The sequence below is a fragment of the Manduca sexta genome, chromosome 27, assembly GCF_014839805.1.
Source record: "Manduca sexta isolate Smith_Timp_Sample1 chromosome 27, JHU_Msex_v1.0, whole genome shotgun sequence".
Classification (NCBI taxonomy): domain Eukaryota; kingdom Metazoa; phylum Arthropoda; class Insecta; order Lepidoptera; family Sphingidae; genus Manduca; species Manduca sexta.
In genome coordinates this window covers 18,494,278-18,510,574 of record NC_051141.1, presented here as the reverse complement: position 1 = coordinate 18,510,574, position 16,297 = coordinate 18,494,278, and the positions used below count along the sequence as shown (strand labels likewise).

The following is a 16,297-nucleotide window of genomic DNA, read 5'->3' as shown; positions in this document are numbered from 1 at the left end:
CCGAACAGTGTCTAAATATTTATTATAATACTTATTATTTGTACTCTATATCCAGTTCCTTAAAGGCTTCTTAGATTTTTTAGTATACAAGAGAATCGAAAGCTGTAAACAATAAAAGTTATGTAGTATGTAAACTGGTATTGAGCATATTTTTTATGTATGTGGTCTAGTACCGAGAAATCTTTCCGGAATCCTGCCAGTCTATTGGTGTTGCTCATCTAGTTTCCTTTCTGTTCTTTATAAAATAAACTTTTCGAATTTCTTATAAATATCAGAGATTAAACTAATGAGTCAATAGTTTCCAATATTACAGTGATTCCCTTGAATATAAGCATTATGATTTATTCAGTTCATTGTTTTGAATGATTTCTGTGCTGATCAAACTTCTGTGAGTATAGGTGTCATTGCTGCTTTAATTTTCCTTTAGTATTTGATTACTTATGTCGTCTGGCCCTGGAGCTTTATTGTTTTCCTGTGTCAATTGCTTTTCCGTTTCTTCTAGCATATTGTAAGGTACTGTTTCATTCTCTGGTAAATATATTTGTCAACCAATTATTTGAATTTTCTTTCCTGTTGCTCTTCTCTTTAAGTAATGGTTGTAATTATACATTCTAGCCAAGTGTATTTTTCCTGTATGTAGGCATCTTTTGTAATCTTTAAGTTTAAGTTAAGTGAATTGGCTATTTCTTCTATTAGATATTTGTCATTTTTCACGCACAATGGCCCGACTTTTTTACGGGCTATGTGCGGAAAAAGGAGCCCATAACCATAGATATTTGTTAAGTTTTATATTCACTGGATTTATTTTTGGTCTGGGGTTCTTGGGTTCTGAAAATGTGGTGGTTGGTGTTAAAATTATATTATTGATGACAATTACACTTGGCAAGAATTTCAGTTTACTGATTTATTATAAAATCAATTTAATTTTTTTATTTACTATTGGTGACAACCATGTTCACATTCTATTTTTCTTTTTCTTGAATATGTTGTTTAATATAGGCAGATTATTTTTCATTGCAAAGTCCATGAGCATTTTACCATTCCTGCTTTTATGTTTTGAACTGTAAGGTCCTATAATTGCATCTTTATTCCATGGACATTCACCTTTAACATGCAGTGGGTGAATAGATCTGGACAATTTTCCATGGGGCTTTGTAATCTGGTAGCTTTAAATTTATTAATGCAATGCACTTCGTTACACCATAAAATCCATTTAAGTACTTAGGTAGGGTTTTTTTTAACTAAAAATCCCACACTAGGGTTTTCCTGTGGTCTCCCCTATATGGTAGGACATCAGGTCTGGGTGCGCAACAATTTTCTTCCAATCTTTGCATTTCACTCAGGTCGAGAATATTCCAATTGGCGTTTTGTAACGCCATAACGCCATATATCATTCAATTAATAAGTTTCATTTCATTCATTTAATAAGTTTTCTTTTAATGTTAATACATTTAGAGCAGTAATGTGTATTCTTGTATGTTTCTATCTCTCTCTATGTTAGTCTTTTGCCTGGATAGACTTGGTTTGGTGTTGTTTTCTTCATTATGTTGTTGGTTTGTTATTGGAGGGTTTTGGTCTAATTGCCCATGGGGACCAACCGGCTTAGTGAATGTGTTTTTTTTTCGTTATGTAATTTTTTGTTTCTGGTTAGTAGTTGAGGTAAATATTTTTTTTGGACATGGAGTAGGTTTGCTCATTCATACTTTGAAAAACGTCCGTCCGTTGGATTTTCTTACTAGTGTTTGTTGTTTCCTTTGGCCTTGGTGTCTCCCGGTATCTATTTCATTTTCGCGAAAATTACTTACTCTTGCTTTGCGTTTTTCATGGTTTCCTTAGAATAGTCATTAATGTATGTGTTGTCTTTCATTTACTTTTTGTTTCTAACAACTTGGAGCTTTCTGCAAAGTTGTTAATGTAAGCAGGATAGGTCTTATTTTCCAATTTTTCTCTTTTTTGCCAAGACGCTGTGCTTTTGTTATAAATGAGTTTTAGAGTGGTACATCCAAATCCGGGATTGTTTTTAGTAGTTAAAACACGACCCCGCTACATCTTACCGTTGAGCTCGGCAGTAATAAACTATCTCCTCAAAGGGTGGAACGCAGATATCCGTTTATAAATACTGTTCTCAGCAAAACCTTTAGTTTAGTACCCACATCATAAAAGTGCGTAAAAAAACTTATCCCCCATCTTGGGCAGTCCGCCATATTAGAGTTTGGGTTATGTCATTTTATTGTTTGTATTCTTCAGCAAATCCTTTCATTTGATACCCATATCCTGGGTGTACATGAAACATACAAGTCCATCACCTTGGACCTTCGCGATATTGGATTTAGAATGACGTCAAGTAGCTAAACATTGATTGTAATCGATTGAGGATAACTGCTTTAAAATTCAGCTGTCAGATTCGGCCCGAACATACATACAAACATAAAAAGTTAAATTAAAGTTTCAAATGAAATAAGTATTTTGAAGGGAATTCAAGCGGACAATATCAGTAGTGTATGCGGAACATTCAGAAATATAATTAAGTCATTTATAATATATGTCATGAAAGTTCGAAGGCTGCAGGTAAATGGTAAGCGACTCGTGGAAAAAACCTACTGGGCAAATAAAGTGTAGGTATTAAATAGAGTCGCAAAGTAAATAACTTAATTCCGGGTCTAAACACTAAAGAAGCTAGCGTTAATTTCTCCACTCTCATACACTTCTTCCATTACAGTCTTAATGTCGCTTGAACCCTGAACCTTCGATGCACAACCCATTAGAACAACGAGACAACAAACAACAAATCCTATCATGTCCAAGTCAATTGAGACTCGTCGGGAACACGCCAATATGTTATGATTACGCGTCAGTCAAAACATTCGCGCTGTGCATATCCCGGCTCGTTGCACGAGAGTATCCGGCGGGATGATATGCTTCCCGGCTGTACAAGCTTTAGGGTACCGTAGGATATAAAGTTCCGAAATAAATTTTGTATAGCAATTGAGAAATTTTGTATTATACCATAATTGGTAATAGTATTTTTTTTTGTCATTTGCAAGTTGTATGTTTGTTTTTAATTTATTAAAAAATCTTGATCGATTCTCCAGGTCGAATCTATATAAGACCTTGGACTACGAAAATGCAGAAGGAACACCTCAAAATGAAATAGAATGTTGGTGATTCTTTTTGTGTTGGATTCAGTATAAGTTCAACTTGTTACTATATTGTTGAACATTGAACCTTGAACTTCGAAGATGCAGCAGAGAACTCTTCAAAATCAAATAGGATGAGAATAGTAAGCCTTATATTGGCTAGCTATATACTGCGTTCAACTGAATTAAACTGAAATCCACACAACTGCTTTAGTATGGTGTCAATATTGACAGCTTGTGGTTGTGTACGGAGTGTCGCTCATAATATAAGAATTCGAGTCTAAGTGTAAACCTGGATATGAATAAAAAATATTAGTCAAATAAGTAAAATTATTTGTTGTTCAAGTGAATAAATAAGTTATAACAGTGACGTTTTGGTTGCCACTTTATTTCAGATTTTGAACAAATAGTTTATATGGACGTTCGTGTCTATAGAATATACGTCAATGATTGAGCATGCTTCGTCACGACGTTTTGCATTACCTTTAAAGCGAGTATTAAAAAATTCAAAGGTGAATGGTTTTGGGTAGAAATGGCGAAACGTTTTTGGTTATGGGCTATTAAAAAAAATACAATGATATTCAAGGAAAGTACCATCCAGGGTCTTATTTATCCGGATATATATTTTTTAGCGATTTTTTAAGAACAAATTATAGGTATTTTGTTAGGCATATATTTTCAATTACTAGCGTGCAATATATAAAATTATATAGAGCTATTTGTTCGCACTGCCCTTCCAGGGACTGAGTTCGAATCCGCAACCTCCGTCTCGGCACGTGACACTCAGCTATCCGTTTATTTAAACAGTAAAGCCAATGCGATTTATCAAATACACGGATCTGATTGAGTGGAGCGGTGAGGTCTTCGGTCGATTCCTGAGATCGGTTAATCAGATTTGAGGATTTTTGAAAGACACGATATATAGTAGATATATAGTTCCTGGTATTGTGATTTATGTCCGATATGCAGTAGGCGCGCCCGTATCATATCTAAAATATGCGCGATAAATTGTATTCTTGTAACTCTGCCTACCTCTTCGAGGAGATAGGTGAGTGACTCTTGCATCCTGGAAAATGATTTGGCACATAACGCAGTGCTGGATGCTGCAAACCGACTTTGAAGTTTTAACAAATAAGATCCGTAGTTTCGCGTCAGAGCTGGATGTTCATAAAAATATTTTTGATGAATAAGCGGTCTACTCTTTGGTCTATTAAGAGTGTATAGAGGTTATGAATTGATAGATATGAGGTTCGATTACCGGACACTGATGTACGTATTTTTAATGCTATTTCCTCGCGGTCTTCAGAGGGATTTTATGATCTGCAGGCGATTCCGCCTGAATCCTTTTTGCAAAATATTCGAAAAAGTGGTTTGCGCAACAAACAGCGCGTACATATGTTTGTGTCGAGGAACTCTTTTAGATTTAAACCTCGACGAGTAAATATTAGCATTGTAAAAATAGCTAACGTTTCAAACGTTTTATACTGCAAGAGAAACGTATTCAGGCGACGGCCATGATATTAGGGTTGTCACGTCAAAAACATTAAAACACAGTAAATAAATAATCATATATATTGGCACTGTGCATATTCTTAGTTTAAATACAGGACATATTATTATATTTTTTAGGTTTAGAGTACGTGGTAACCCTAAACGCTGCAGGAGTTAATACATCCGCCAATAAGTGCGCCATGTTGTCAACTCCCTTTCCGTTCTCACAGACTAACAACCGATAGTATTTGAAACAGAACGATGTTTTTGTCGATTTTCCTAGCTCTATTTAAAAAAAAAACTAAGCTATTATACTCTCTACAAAGACAAATGTATGAAGCATGTCTTTTGTAATGTTAAATGAAGTAAATGATTTCCATGCGGATATATGAGCAGTACCGCGAGGCGCGTGATGTCCCAACTCAGGAATGAACCCGGTGCCTCACGACTCGTAGCTCAAGTATCCCATCAGTCCAATGAGGTAGTAGTTCACGTGATTGTCCATCAATATCGAATAAGCTTTAGTTGACAGTCCTTTCATGCGTTTAGTTTACGTCAGGTCAGTGACCGAATACGTCGACCGCATTTGATTTGACCGAATTCGGTAACCGAATACGTTAGTTTACATAGGTCGGTGACCGAAAACTTGGCAACACTCAACTGAATGCGTTTTGTCAGTATCCTTTTAAGATATATTTTACCAGGTCTTACTCTCGGATTCGCTTCTCATGTACTTGTCCGGTATAGAAAATCGGAAAGCATGTTTAACTAAATCAATATAGTGATACATAGCGCTGTCTGTATGATACCAAGCCTTCAGTTTAAAAAAAGAACAATATATTTCCTATTGAGCAAATTATCTGGTTGGAAGGAAGTATCAGCACTAACTACCCCACGACATGGAGTATATGCCAAATTTGGATTAATAGCGAACATCTTCAGAAATTTTAGAATTTATATTATTATTAATACACTAGCCTTTACCCCCCGTTCCGTCTGCATTAAAAAGTTTTTCCGGGATTTAAGTCCCGCTTTACATTTTCCCGGGATAAAAAGTAGCCTATAAGCACTCAGGGGTACTGTAGCTTCGTATCAGTAATTTTCAAAATCGGTTCAGTAACTGGAGAGATTACTACAAAGAGATAAACTTTCCCTATTTATAATATTAGTATAGATCACTGATTCCCAAATTGGTCCAGATGGACCTCCAGGGGTCCACGGGAGACTTGAAGGGGGTCTACGTTGGAGTGATCAATAAATGGGGGTCCTCAATTCGCAAGCTGGGGTCAACGAAAATTTTTGCGGTTTGATAGTAAAATACTAAAATATTGGCTTGACTTCAGCTATCAATGTAGCAGATAATGTTGAGCTGTAAGAGGCACGGTGACCCCAACATAATCACTTCCTCTGCGAAACTTAAAATAAAGGTCCACTGGAACCAGCAAAATGAACAAAAAACGTTGTAACCCTTTTTAAGCATATTCGGCGCTCAGACGAGTGCGAGATGTATAAATAAAGTTCATAATATAGAGAAGGAGTGCAGAAGATCCGCAATGACGTTCAAACTTAAAAACGTTTTGAATTTCGGTCGATCTTGACCACTAGGCGCCTACTCACTTCATAAAACTCTTCAACAATACAAACACTTCGTTTTCCAAGAACAATGCGAATGGAAGTATTACATAAGTTTGTTCGTCATTTCAAAGCAAGGTTTTTGGAAACAATATTGTTATCTTAACTAAATATTATTAAGTGGGATTATCAGTGTTGGGTCCATTTAAAGGAATCCCTGAGTATTCTTTGAACAGTTTCCATGGCACAATGGGTAATGAGCCGGCTGTAAAATGTCTTATTTTTTCAGCGAGTTATATTCTCGTAGACATATAGTTTTACTCACAATTATTTACAGGTTCTTATGCCCTTGTATCTTAGACGTAGTAAAATAAACTTGTATTTATGATCGGTTAAGAGAATTTTAATATTGGGTGTTTTATTATTACTTCAAAATTGATGCCAAATCAACTGAAAAATATATTGAGATCTGTTAAAAAATATCAGTAAGTATTTATCCCACAAAATGGTTTAATTATAATTTGTGTTCTTACGAATATTCATATTATCCATGCCGGTAATCGAACGTACAGCACGTCTATCGTTTTGCGCACATAATGGACATTATGTCTTGCTCTCTGTAAACATGATTGTTATTTGTCAATATACAATACAATAGTTTGTCATGTCATGCGTGTACGATTGAATATATAACTCGGACGTGCGTGTGGTAGGTCGGCACTCCGCGCACGCGTGCGAATATCAACGTCATTATATTAGGTGCGTTTGTTTTTGCTGTTTTTTTTTTTAAATCATTGCTCGTTTTTAACGTCGTCGCCTTTTAAAAGTAAATGTTAATCTTTTTCACACAATGTCTTATATAGTTAATTATTTAAAATATATACAGGTAGTTGAAAATGGCTTGATATTAGTTTACGTTGTAGTAAACAACCTTTTAAATAGTAAGTGAACTTAAGAAATATCCAAGGGTTATTGGCGAGGTCTGTATTTCGTTGTAGCTGAAGGTCACATTGTGATATCGATTACTACCACCCACGGGCTCCCACGTAGAGAGGAATCGTTGGCGCATTGTTGCCCTTTTGGAAGGAGAATGGGGATTAGGAAGCCAGGGAATTTAAGCCTGCAGCAAACCGGCCTGAATAATGCTATTATTTCGCGCAATTTTTCCGTATATTCGTACGATACTTGAGCTGCGTTTCTTCTTCTAATAGGGTACATAGGAATGTACTTATTGATTGGATATTATATTTAATTGTTTTAACTGCCCTAAAGGGTTTTAGACGATATGCGACTTTAGGAAAATTTACTAAGTTCGATTCAGTGGCTGTTTTGTTGACAATTTACCGATGAATTCTGATTAGTCCGGTCCGGTCTCTTCTTGAGCTACGAAAGTATCTATGAATATTTCCCCATGGAGAAATGTCTAAATACGTGTGAGTTAATGCCTCTGACCAATACAGGTCATAAATGAAAAAAAGTTTTTAAAAGGAGTATTTTGTCGACAGAAAATTGGACAGACATGCCAGAAGTACCCTTACACTTGCACCGAGGCGAGGAAGCCACAGAACAAGCCGTTGAACCGCTACCGAGATGTGAACCCCTACGACCACAGCCGCGTGATCCTTAAGCGCAGCGAGAGCGACTACATCAACGCCAACCTTGTTAAGGTAAGTGATGCTGTAGAGAACATGTCGAGCTTTTTTAAGAACATCGTAATAGGATTTAGCTCTTCATATAAGAGGCGATAGGCTCGCCCCCTATCCCGTCATCAGACGGCATACATGAGCTAAGCTAAATAAAAATAGGTTAATTTTCCGTCTGGAACCGTCGTGGGAAACATTTAGCCAGTATAGTGACCAGAAGGGATGGGTGGATTTGAGGATGATTTAGGGTATATTTTAGCTATGGTAAGACTTCCTGCGACATACCAGGTACTGTACTGGACCTGAGTGTTTTTAGTCCGAAGACTAAAGGTTGTGACAGTTGAATGTCGCCAGAATTATTTCGTGGTGTCTTAAACATCTCACAACCATCTCATCGGAACCATCGACTATGACGGTCTTTTCAACATGGGTACTAGCCAAGAGTACCCTGCCAGGTAAGTACAAATTATATCATATTAAAAACGAGTAACAGTTTTATGTACTTGTGCCCGCCTCGGATCTTAGTTAAGGGCTTTTGTTATGGTGGAAAGAGATGGTGCGCGCGCGCAAGTCCACAGTATACAGCGATGTAAAAACCCTGTTGTGCTCTTTTGAAATTCTATTTGGCTTTGTGGGATTTAATTTTTATAACACGGGATGACGAGTGCATTGTACTCCTAATAGTGTTTTGTAATATATCTGCGTCAGTACATTTTATGGTTAGGTGTTGTGATTAAAGTCAGGCGTGGTTTGGGCGTCTTATCATTCCAAAGCATAAAGGCCGACGTAATTTAGCTTCGGCGTGTAACAGACTGCGTCCAGCTGCACAGCGACCCCTTCAATTAATGTTCAATGTTGATGGGTTAAAACTAGTAAATGCTGGCACAACACTTTTAACTATCAGTCTGTGGTATAAAGATTACTATGCCAATTATAGACGTCTTTTCATTATTCCTTTATATAGGTATGATTTTTACAACGAAAATATAAAAAAATATTATTGATAAATAAGGGTAGTTAGAAACTTAGTCTATAAAAATATATTTTCCAATAATAGATAACTCATATCAGTTCAGCTTCAAAGGCCTATAAATAAAGAATATAGTTCATAATACTTTCACGTCTTCTGTACATTTCTACCTGCCCTATGGCCCATTGTTCAAGAATAAATTAGTTCCATCCACCGTGGCCTCAAGTCTATTCTAGAGAAATTATTTGATTCGTTCAAGATGCGTGTTCATAAAAATTTAACTTAATTAAATTTATAACATGAGATGGACAATAATGAAACTTGAGCGTCAACACTACACGGTTCATTTTAATTCGCACTAAAAAAATACTAGCTCGAGGAAATCCTTCGCCTTTATTTTAATAATGAAGACTAATTATTAAGCAGCTCTTTAAAGAATTTTTTAACATTGCACTCCGTTCGATTGTCACCTTTAACTCTAATTTATACGATGCTAAATCGCACATAAAATATATAAAATGCAAGTATGTGTGAAATAGAATATCTATAATAAACTTACAGCATCGTCTAGTGTAACTTGAACGCTGCAGCGGGCCGTGCGAACGATTCCATTTTGTGTATTCCATGATCTTACGTTTCAGCAAATTTTATTTTTCTATCAGTATTTTGTGTCAAAGTGTTTGCGTTTATGTAGTTGAGCCACGCTGTAAATAGTTTTGTTTGCGGTGCGAATGGCCCGCTCGTTCCGATTCTCGCCGAATAAGAAATTGATACGTTTTTTAAAAACTCCACGTTTCTTTTAACAATCTAGGGATTATTATTCCAGACTAAGTTATTTTTACAAACTCGCCTCCCTAATACATCGTTTTTTAGTGCTTTCGACTTTTACTTCGTAGAATTGTGTTTTTATTCGCTATAATTCATAGCTTTATAAAAACTTAATCCTCATCCTTTGTCTGTTTATTCTAAGTTAATATTTTATTTATGGAAAATATTTGAAAAGCGAATATGATAAAGATACGTAACTATACCATTATATAAAGTCAGTGTCACCGTCTCTATACAAACTATTTATTTGGTTACGCGCTTAGCTACTCATTGAAAATCTTCTTCAATGTACAACAATTTGTCGCAGCACTCTAATACAAATTATTTATATCTTTTATAATACGAGTATATGGCTTCTCTATTCTTCGTATGGCCAGTTCGAAGATTGCATTTCTTTTTTAATTATTTAAGGAGTTTTTACCTATGTTATGACGTTGGTGCTACACACTTCCCCTCATACTCTTAAAATACTTTTTTAACAAAACCCTGCCCCCCCGCTTCTCCCAACGCAGCAGCCCACAACACACTATTAATATCCCCCGTGTTATTATTTATACTATTATATTATAAAGGTTTGTTAGTTTGAACGCGTTAATCTCAGGAACTACTATTTCAAATTTAAAAAAAAAATGTGTTGAATATCCCATTTATCGAGAATGGCTATAGGCTATATATCATCACGCTATGACCAATAGGAGCGGAGCATTAATAAAAATATTGCAAAAACGAGGAGAATTTATTCCTCTTGAGAGGTTCCGTTTTCGCGCGCGGAGTAAACGTTTAAAGTTACGAAAGAAATATGTATGGCGGAATTGTTCATTTTAATAAGTTCTAAAAAATATATTATAAAACAAAGTCCCCTTCTGCATCTGTATGCCTGTCTGACGCGTTAAACTCAGGCAAAAGCTAGTTTATATATAAGGTCTACTATCAAACGCTACAACAAGGGCCTTTAATGATTCTGAATTTGCATTTATAGAAATGTTCGATCTAGTTGAAATCAGCTCAAGGAAAACTCTCGCGGCTTACCTTGGCTAAATAATTGTTTATAATGAAATAGGAAATTATTTGGCGCACGGGAAAATTGTTCGCGACGGGCGGCCCATGTTTATTCCAAAACTGGCACTAACGAACAGAATTAATAGTGAACATCGCTCGAAGCTAAGATTTCCGGGAGATATATTTGTGTAGGGCTCTTCAGATGGCTACTTCGAGTTTTCTTTTTGTTATTTTAATTTTTATTCCGGTACAATAGCGCTCTGAGGTCCTGGGTTCGAATCCCGGGTCGGGCAAAGTGATATTTGGGTTTTTCTGCTCAGTATCAGCCCGGAGTCTGGAATTTGTGCCCGATATGGCGATAGGCTCGCCCCCTATCACATCATGGGACGGAACATACTTGGCGAAAAGTGGGTGCCCTAGTTGCGCCTCTGCATACCCCTTCGGGGATAAATGCGTGATGTTATGTATGTATGTATGTATTTTAATTTTTATTTTATGTCTATTAAGTCTACCTCAAAAATAGACTGACTCTCCAAATAGCTCCTACTATGGAGTCAGAGACAACTTGCATTATGTTTTTTCGGAGTGCATCCGCATTGGAACTCCATAATTTGGGTTTTCAATGTGGCATCATAGTTTTTTGTCGGTTTCTGCGTCGGAAGGGGCTAGGCTAGGGTTTTAATCAAAAAAATATCTTAACATAGTGAAAAGAGAGTGAAAGTGAAAAAAGTGAAAGCGAACGTATGGAGTGGCATGGTCATGAAGTTACGACCAAGCTCCTGTAATAAAAATGAAAAATCTTTTATGTCTATTAAGTCTACTTGGAAAGTTCAGTGTAAATGCCGATCTAATTCCCAATCCGGTAAAGGATCGAGCACCTGTTTCGTGGATTATTGGAACTTTGTGACTCGAATTGAAAATGTCGGAGTTAGCTGCAAAATTGGCAATAAAATTTAAAAGTTAGATAGACAGGTCACGTGTAGAGTGGACGCCAGCGGAGTTTCTAGCAAAGCTTTACTAAAAACAGCGCTGGCTTAAAAAAATGTCCGGAATGTATAAAGGAATCTTTTCGGCATGCAGCCCGTGTCAGTTTCGGGATCTACTCTCTACGTAAAAAATGTCGATCAAAGTCGAAAGCTTTTTAGCTAAACTAAGCTACTAGATATATTTCAGACTGTTACGGTGGCGTAGATGTATTGCGTATGCAGGACTACATCGTTCTGAGGTTACAGTTTTGAATCCTGGGACCGGGAAAGCGATATTCGATGTTTCTGTTTAGTATCCGTTTCAAATCTAGAATTTGTGCAATGTATAGCGATAGACTCGCCTCATTTCACGTCATGGGTCGGAACACACATGGCGAAACTTTGGAGTCCTGGTTGCACCTCCGCCTGCCCCGTTGGGGATAAACGCGTGAGTGTGTGTGTATTTTAGATGCGGTGTGTTTACTAGGAAAATCGTTCCAAACTACGGTTACCTGGACATTGGACAGGTCGGAAATCTGTTAATTGACTATTCAGTGCATCTTGTTTATCTTCTTATTTAATTAATTTCATAACGCTTAACATAATGGAGAGTAAATACTTGCAAAGTTTGCACGACAGTAGGCAACTGCATTTTTCTCGTCGTATATAAATTGACCTGTCTCGGGCCGAAGAATGTTGATATGGTAATATTATTCTATTAACTTACTCAAGTGTGACCAGCTTGCGCGTATTAGTATTTGTTTAATAGCGCCCAATTTAAATATCAGTCTTGTGACGCAGACCGTGTCGATACAAATTGAACATTCAGTCTATATGCAAATTGTAAACCTTTTTTTTTATTATGACAAAAGGATCTAGCAAGTCGTTTTCTCGTATGTTTGTGTTAAGCGAAAATCCACCTGCCTGGCAATGTTTAAGCCTATGTTTATAATAGCGGAGGTATAAAATACAAACATAAACCCTAGTGTAAGTCTACCACTGAACTATAATCTAGCGTACGTAAACAGCGTCGCACGGACCACAATAGGTATTCTCAGGATGATGTGTGATGTGTATGGCTGCATGCGAAGTGAGGCGCCTGTTGAGTTCTCCACCAGGTTACATGTTTTGTGTTGGGTTAACGCCAATATGATTAAAGTTATATTTTATACCGGCAGTGAACCCTGTGCACGTAGTATTGAATGATGTTGGGTCAGGATAGAATCGACTGATGAGAGATGTCCCCCTCGCCAGTCGTTACAATTATGCCGGCCAATTTGAAACAACATATTCGTATATTGATTCTGGAATGTCACGCATTTGGTGAGACATTATGGCGGGTTTTATACCTTGCTGCGAAGAACAAATATCCCGTCGCCAGCAATCGGCATACTGCGATTAATTGTAGCGATATTAGGGGTAATGTTTGAATATTTATATAGACTAAGTCCTAGATTAATATAGACTAATATTAATTCAGGTATTTCCCACAACGGGACCTTTATTCCGGACAAAAGGCTTTGAAGCGCGTCAAGCTGCAAGTAAAAGCTCGTTATAAATAATGTTTGGCTAACACAGACATAATTTGACCTCAACTTTTCATTTCGTGGTTTCTCGTATGCGAATGCTGGGTAGGTATCCCGGTATTATCTGTCAGGCGTCAAACGTCAGTTTACTAGTTCGATTTAAACAATAATGTGGTCTATATAAAAACTGGCCATTATCAGACTATCGTGTATACTATCTTACTTATAAAAATTGCACAATGCTTTGTAAGTCAGAACCCGCCATCTTGCCTCTTAATAAGATATAAACTAGGAAACCGATGATGGTTTTGACCACTAAAACCAATATATAAATTTGCATGCTGTGGTCTCTTATAATTGAAGAGGCACGTCACATTGTTAATTGTAAAATGCTACGACATTGTTTTTATTATATGTCGTGTATCCTTCGTTGGAGGTCCTTAAATAAATAATATTTAAGCAATTTTTAATGACGTCTTTACGTTAAAACAAGTTTATAAATAAGACTGTATATCTTAAGATGACGAGCAGATTTCTATTTCTATTTATCGTTTTAAGATTTTCCTTTGAATCACAGGACTAGATAAGGGAACGGTCTGCACTAATATTTATGAAAGCAGTCCTCATAGTACAAATATTTATTGCGACTTTAGAATTAATATTTGAATTTTCACAAGTTTATGTATTTTATTTTTATTTTTTGCATAGTAATTAGAAAAGTGCTTAGTGAGTAGTTCTATGCATCACCTCAGGTATGATCCGATCACGAAGAGAAACACCAATAATAATATAATAAATAATATCAGCCCTGTATTATATACTTGCCCACTGCTGAGCACGGGCCTCCTCTACTACTGAGAGGGATTAGGCCTTAGTCCACCACGCTGGCCTAGTGCGGATTGGTAGACTTCACACACCTTCGAAATTCCTATAGAGAACTTCTCTGATGTGCAGGTTTCCTCACGATGTTTTCCTTAACGTTAAACCGAACGATAAATTCACAAAGAATACACACATGATTTTTATAAAAGTCAGAGGTGTATGCCCTTGCGATTTGAACCTGCGGACATTCGTCTTGGCAGTCCGTTCCACACCCAACTAGGCTATCGCCGCTTTTGAAACACCAAGTATAGTCTTTTTCATAGCTCGCTGAGCGACTGTGAGTTTTCTTATACGGTCTAGAGGCCACGTCTCAGTGCCGATGTCATCACTGGTAACACACATGGACTTGAAGACTTTAGTCTTCAGACACTGAGGTATATTGAACGAGTAGACCTTGCGCAATTTCCCGAACGCTGCAGGCGGCAGTAGGTTTAAAACCAGCTTTAATCCGTTTATCGGGGATAGTGCGATACCGTGTTAGTGACAATAATTTTTCAATTATAAATCTTAAGTTTAGTACAGTAAGAATCAATCTCAATTTGGATGTGTTCGTCACTTACGTGGTGGGTATTGCATTTGTAAATAAATTTCTATACCAGAAACTGTATTTCTACCTTGGAATTCAGACAAAATCTAATTAGCATTATGAAAAAGTGACGCTTGTCAGTTTGTTATTGCAAACGAATTCTATTAAAATGAAGATTAACTGCTATAGAATAATGCTTATCTATTTGGCTAGGCGAATTTAGTGCAAAGCGAATTTATGCGAAGGTATTAAACTCAACAACAAACGAATCCGCAAATATTACCCAATTTTTTTTTATTGCTTTGAATGACGAGACGAGCTTACTGTTCGCCTGATGGTAAGCGATACGACCGCCCGTAAGCGGTAAAAACACCATCCAACATCTTGAATTACAAAGTATTGTTTGGTATTCCACTGCACACGCCATCCTGTGAGACGTGAGATGTTAACTCTCATTATGTCCAGTAGTTACACTGGCTACAATGTCCTTCAAACCGGAACACAACAGTTATGGGTATTATGAGATTGGATTGGAAGTCCCTTGGATGCCAAGTCTTGTATCTTAGTGTGGAATTTGGGTTTGCGATTGCCGACTATTTCAATTGTATTGTGTATAATGTCGTGTATTATTTCAGGCAGTGTTGTTTATTTCTAGTGATTTATAATTGAATGTCTTTCGTAACGCCTCACTCATAAAAAATTTGAAATGACGTTAAAGATATTCCGCGATAGAATTGTATAGATACATAAGTAAATGTAAGTATTATCAATAGGACGGCCGTCAATTCGTCTGCATAGGCTTGATCTGAGCAACAATCAATTTTGCGATTAATGAGATCGCTCAAATTCCAAAACTAGACTTTTTGGAATACACTTTTCTTCTATTTAGGTTTTGTTTCACAACTTCTGAGTGATTTCTAGTCTATTAACGTATATGCTAAATATAACACACACTCGAACCTCAGCTGCCCGATAAATGGTAATAAAATGACTACTATCTACACAAGTTGCTTAATACGACAACGAAAACTTGTGACACAGGACCTTACATCGCAAAATACAATTCCCCTTTCAACGCGTGTGTGGACCACGATGATAGTTCATCAACTAAATAATATGCCCGTCTCGATTGTATCAACAATTTTTAGGGTTTTTAATTGTATATGCAAGCATGTCGAGTACGATAATAGCAAGGTTACCCTTAAAGCCGCGTATATAACAACAAAATAGCTATATCAACCGCTCACCAATTACAGATGACCACATTATGCTGAAAATTTGCCATGCTCGGTTAGACCAATAATTAATTGGTTGTGTTTTCCACTTTATATGCGAGTAATAGTGCGATAACCACAAAACGTTTCCGTAAAACCAGAGATATAACAGCATAAAATCGTTATCTCAGTCCCCGATCGTACAATTGCATTTATTTGTGAGGTTGTCAGTTCATTCACCATCGATGTATTGTAGATAAAGATAGTTTTCAGAACCTGCAGTCAACACCAGGAGAAATCTGCGAATGGGATAGTGGAATCCCCCGGCTTAGCAACTCCAAGGGCTTGGAGGAAAGTTGGGAGGGCATATCTGGGGGAAAAAAAGCGGCGATAGCATAATTGGTTGTGGAACGGACTGGCGAAACGAATGTCCGCAGGTTCAAATCCCAAGGGCACACACCTCTGACTTTTCTAAAAAAAATCTGTGTATTCTTTGTAAATTTACCGCTTGCTTTAACGGTGAAGGAAAACATCGTGAGGAAAC

At 36.9% G+C, this 16,297-nt stretch overlaps 1 protein-coding gene across 4 annotated transcripts in view; it reads left to right on the top strand.

The window, feature by feature from the left end:
- The window catches only part of LOC115440547 (tyrosine-protein phosphatase non-receptor type 61F), a 73,844-nt gene that overhangs the window by 8,025 nt on the left and 49,522 nt on the right, over positions 1-16,297 (top strand). For all 4 annotated transcript variants that reach the window (XM_037443780.1, XM_037443778.1, XM_037443779.1 and 1 more), the window contains exon 2: positions 7,706-7,867. In XM_037443780.1, the coding sequence (XP_037299677.1) occupies positions 7,706-7,867 (162 nt within the window). The remainder of the gene's footprint in view (positions 1-7,705; positions 7,868-16,297) is intronic.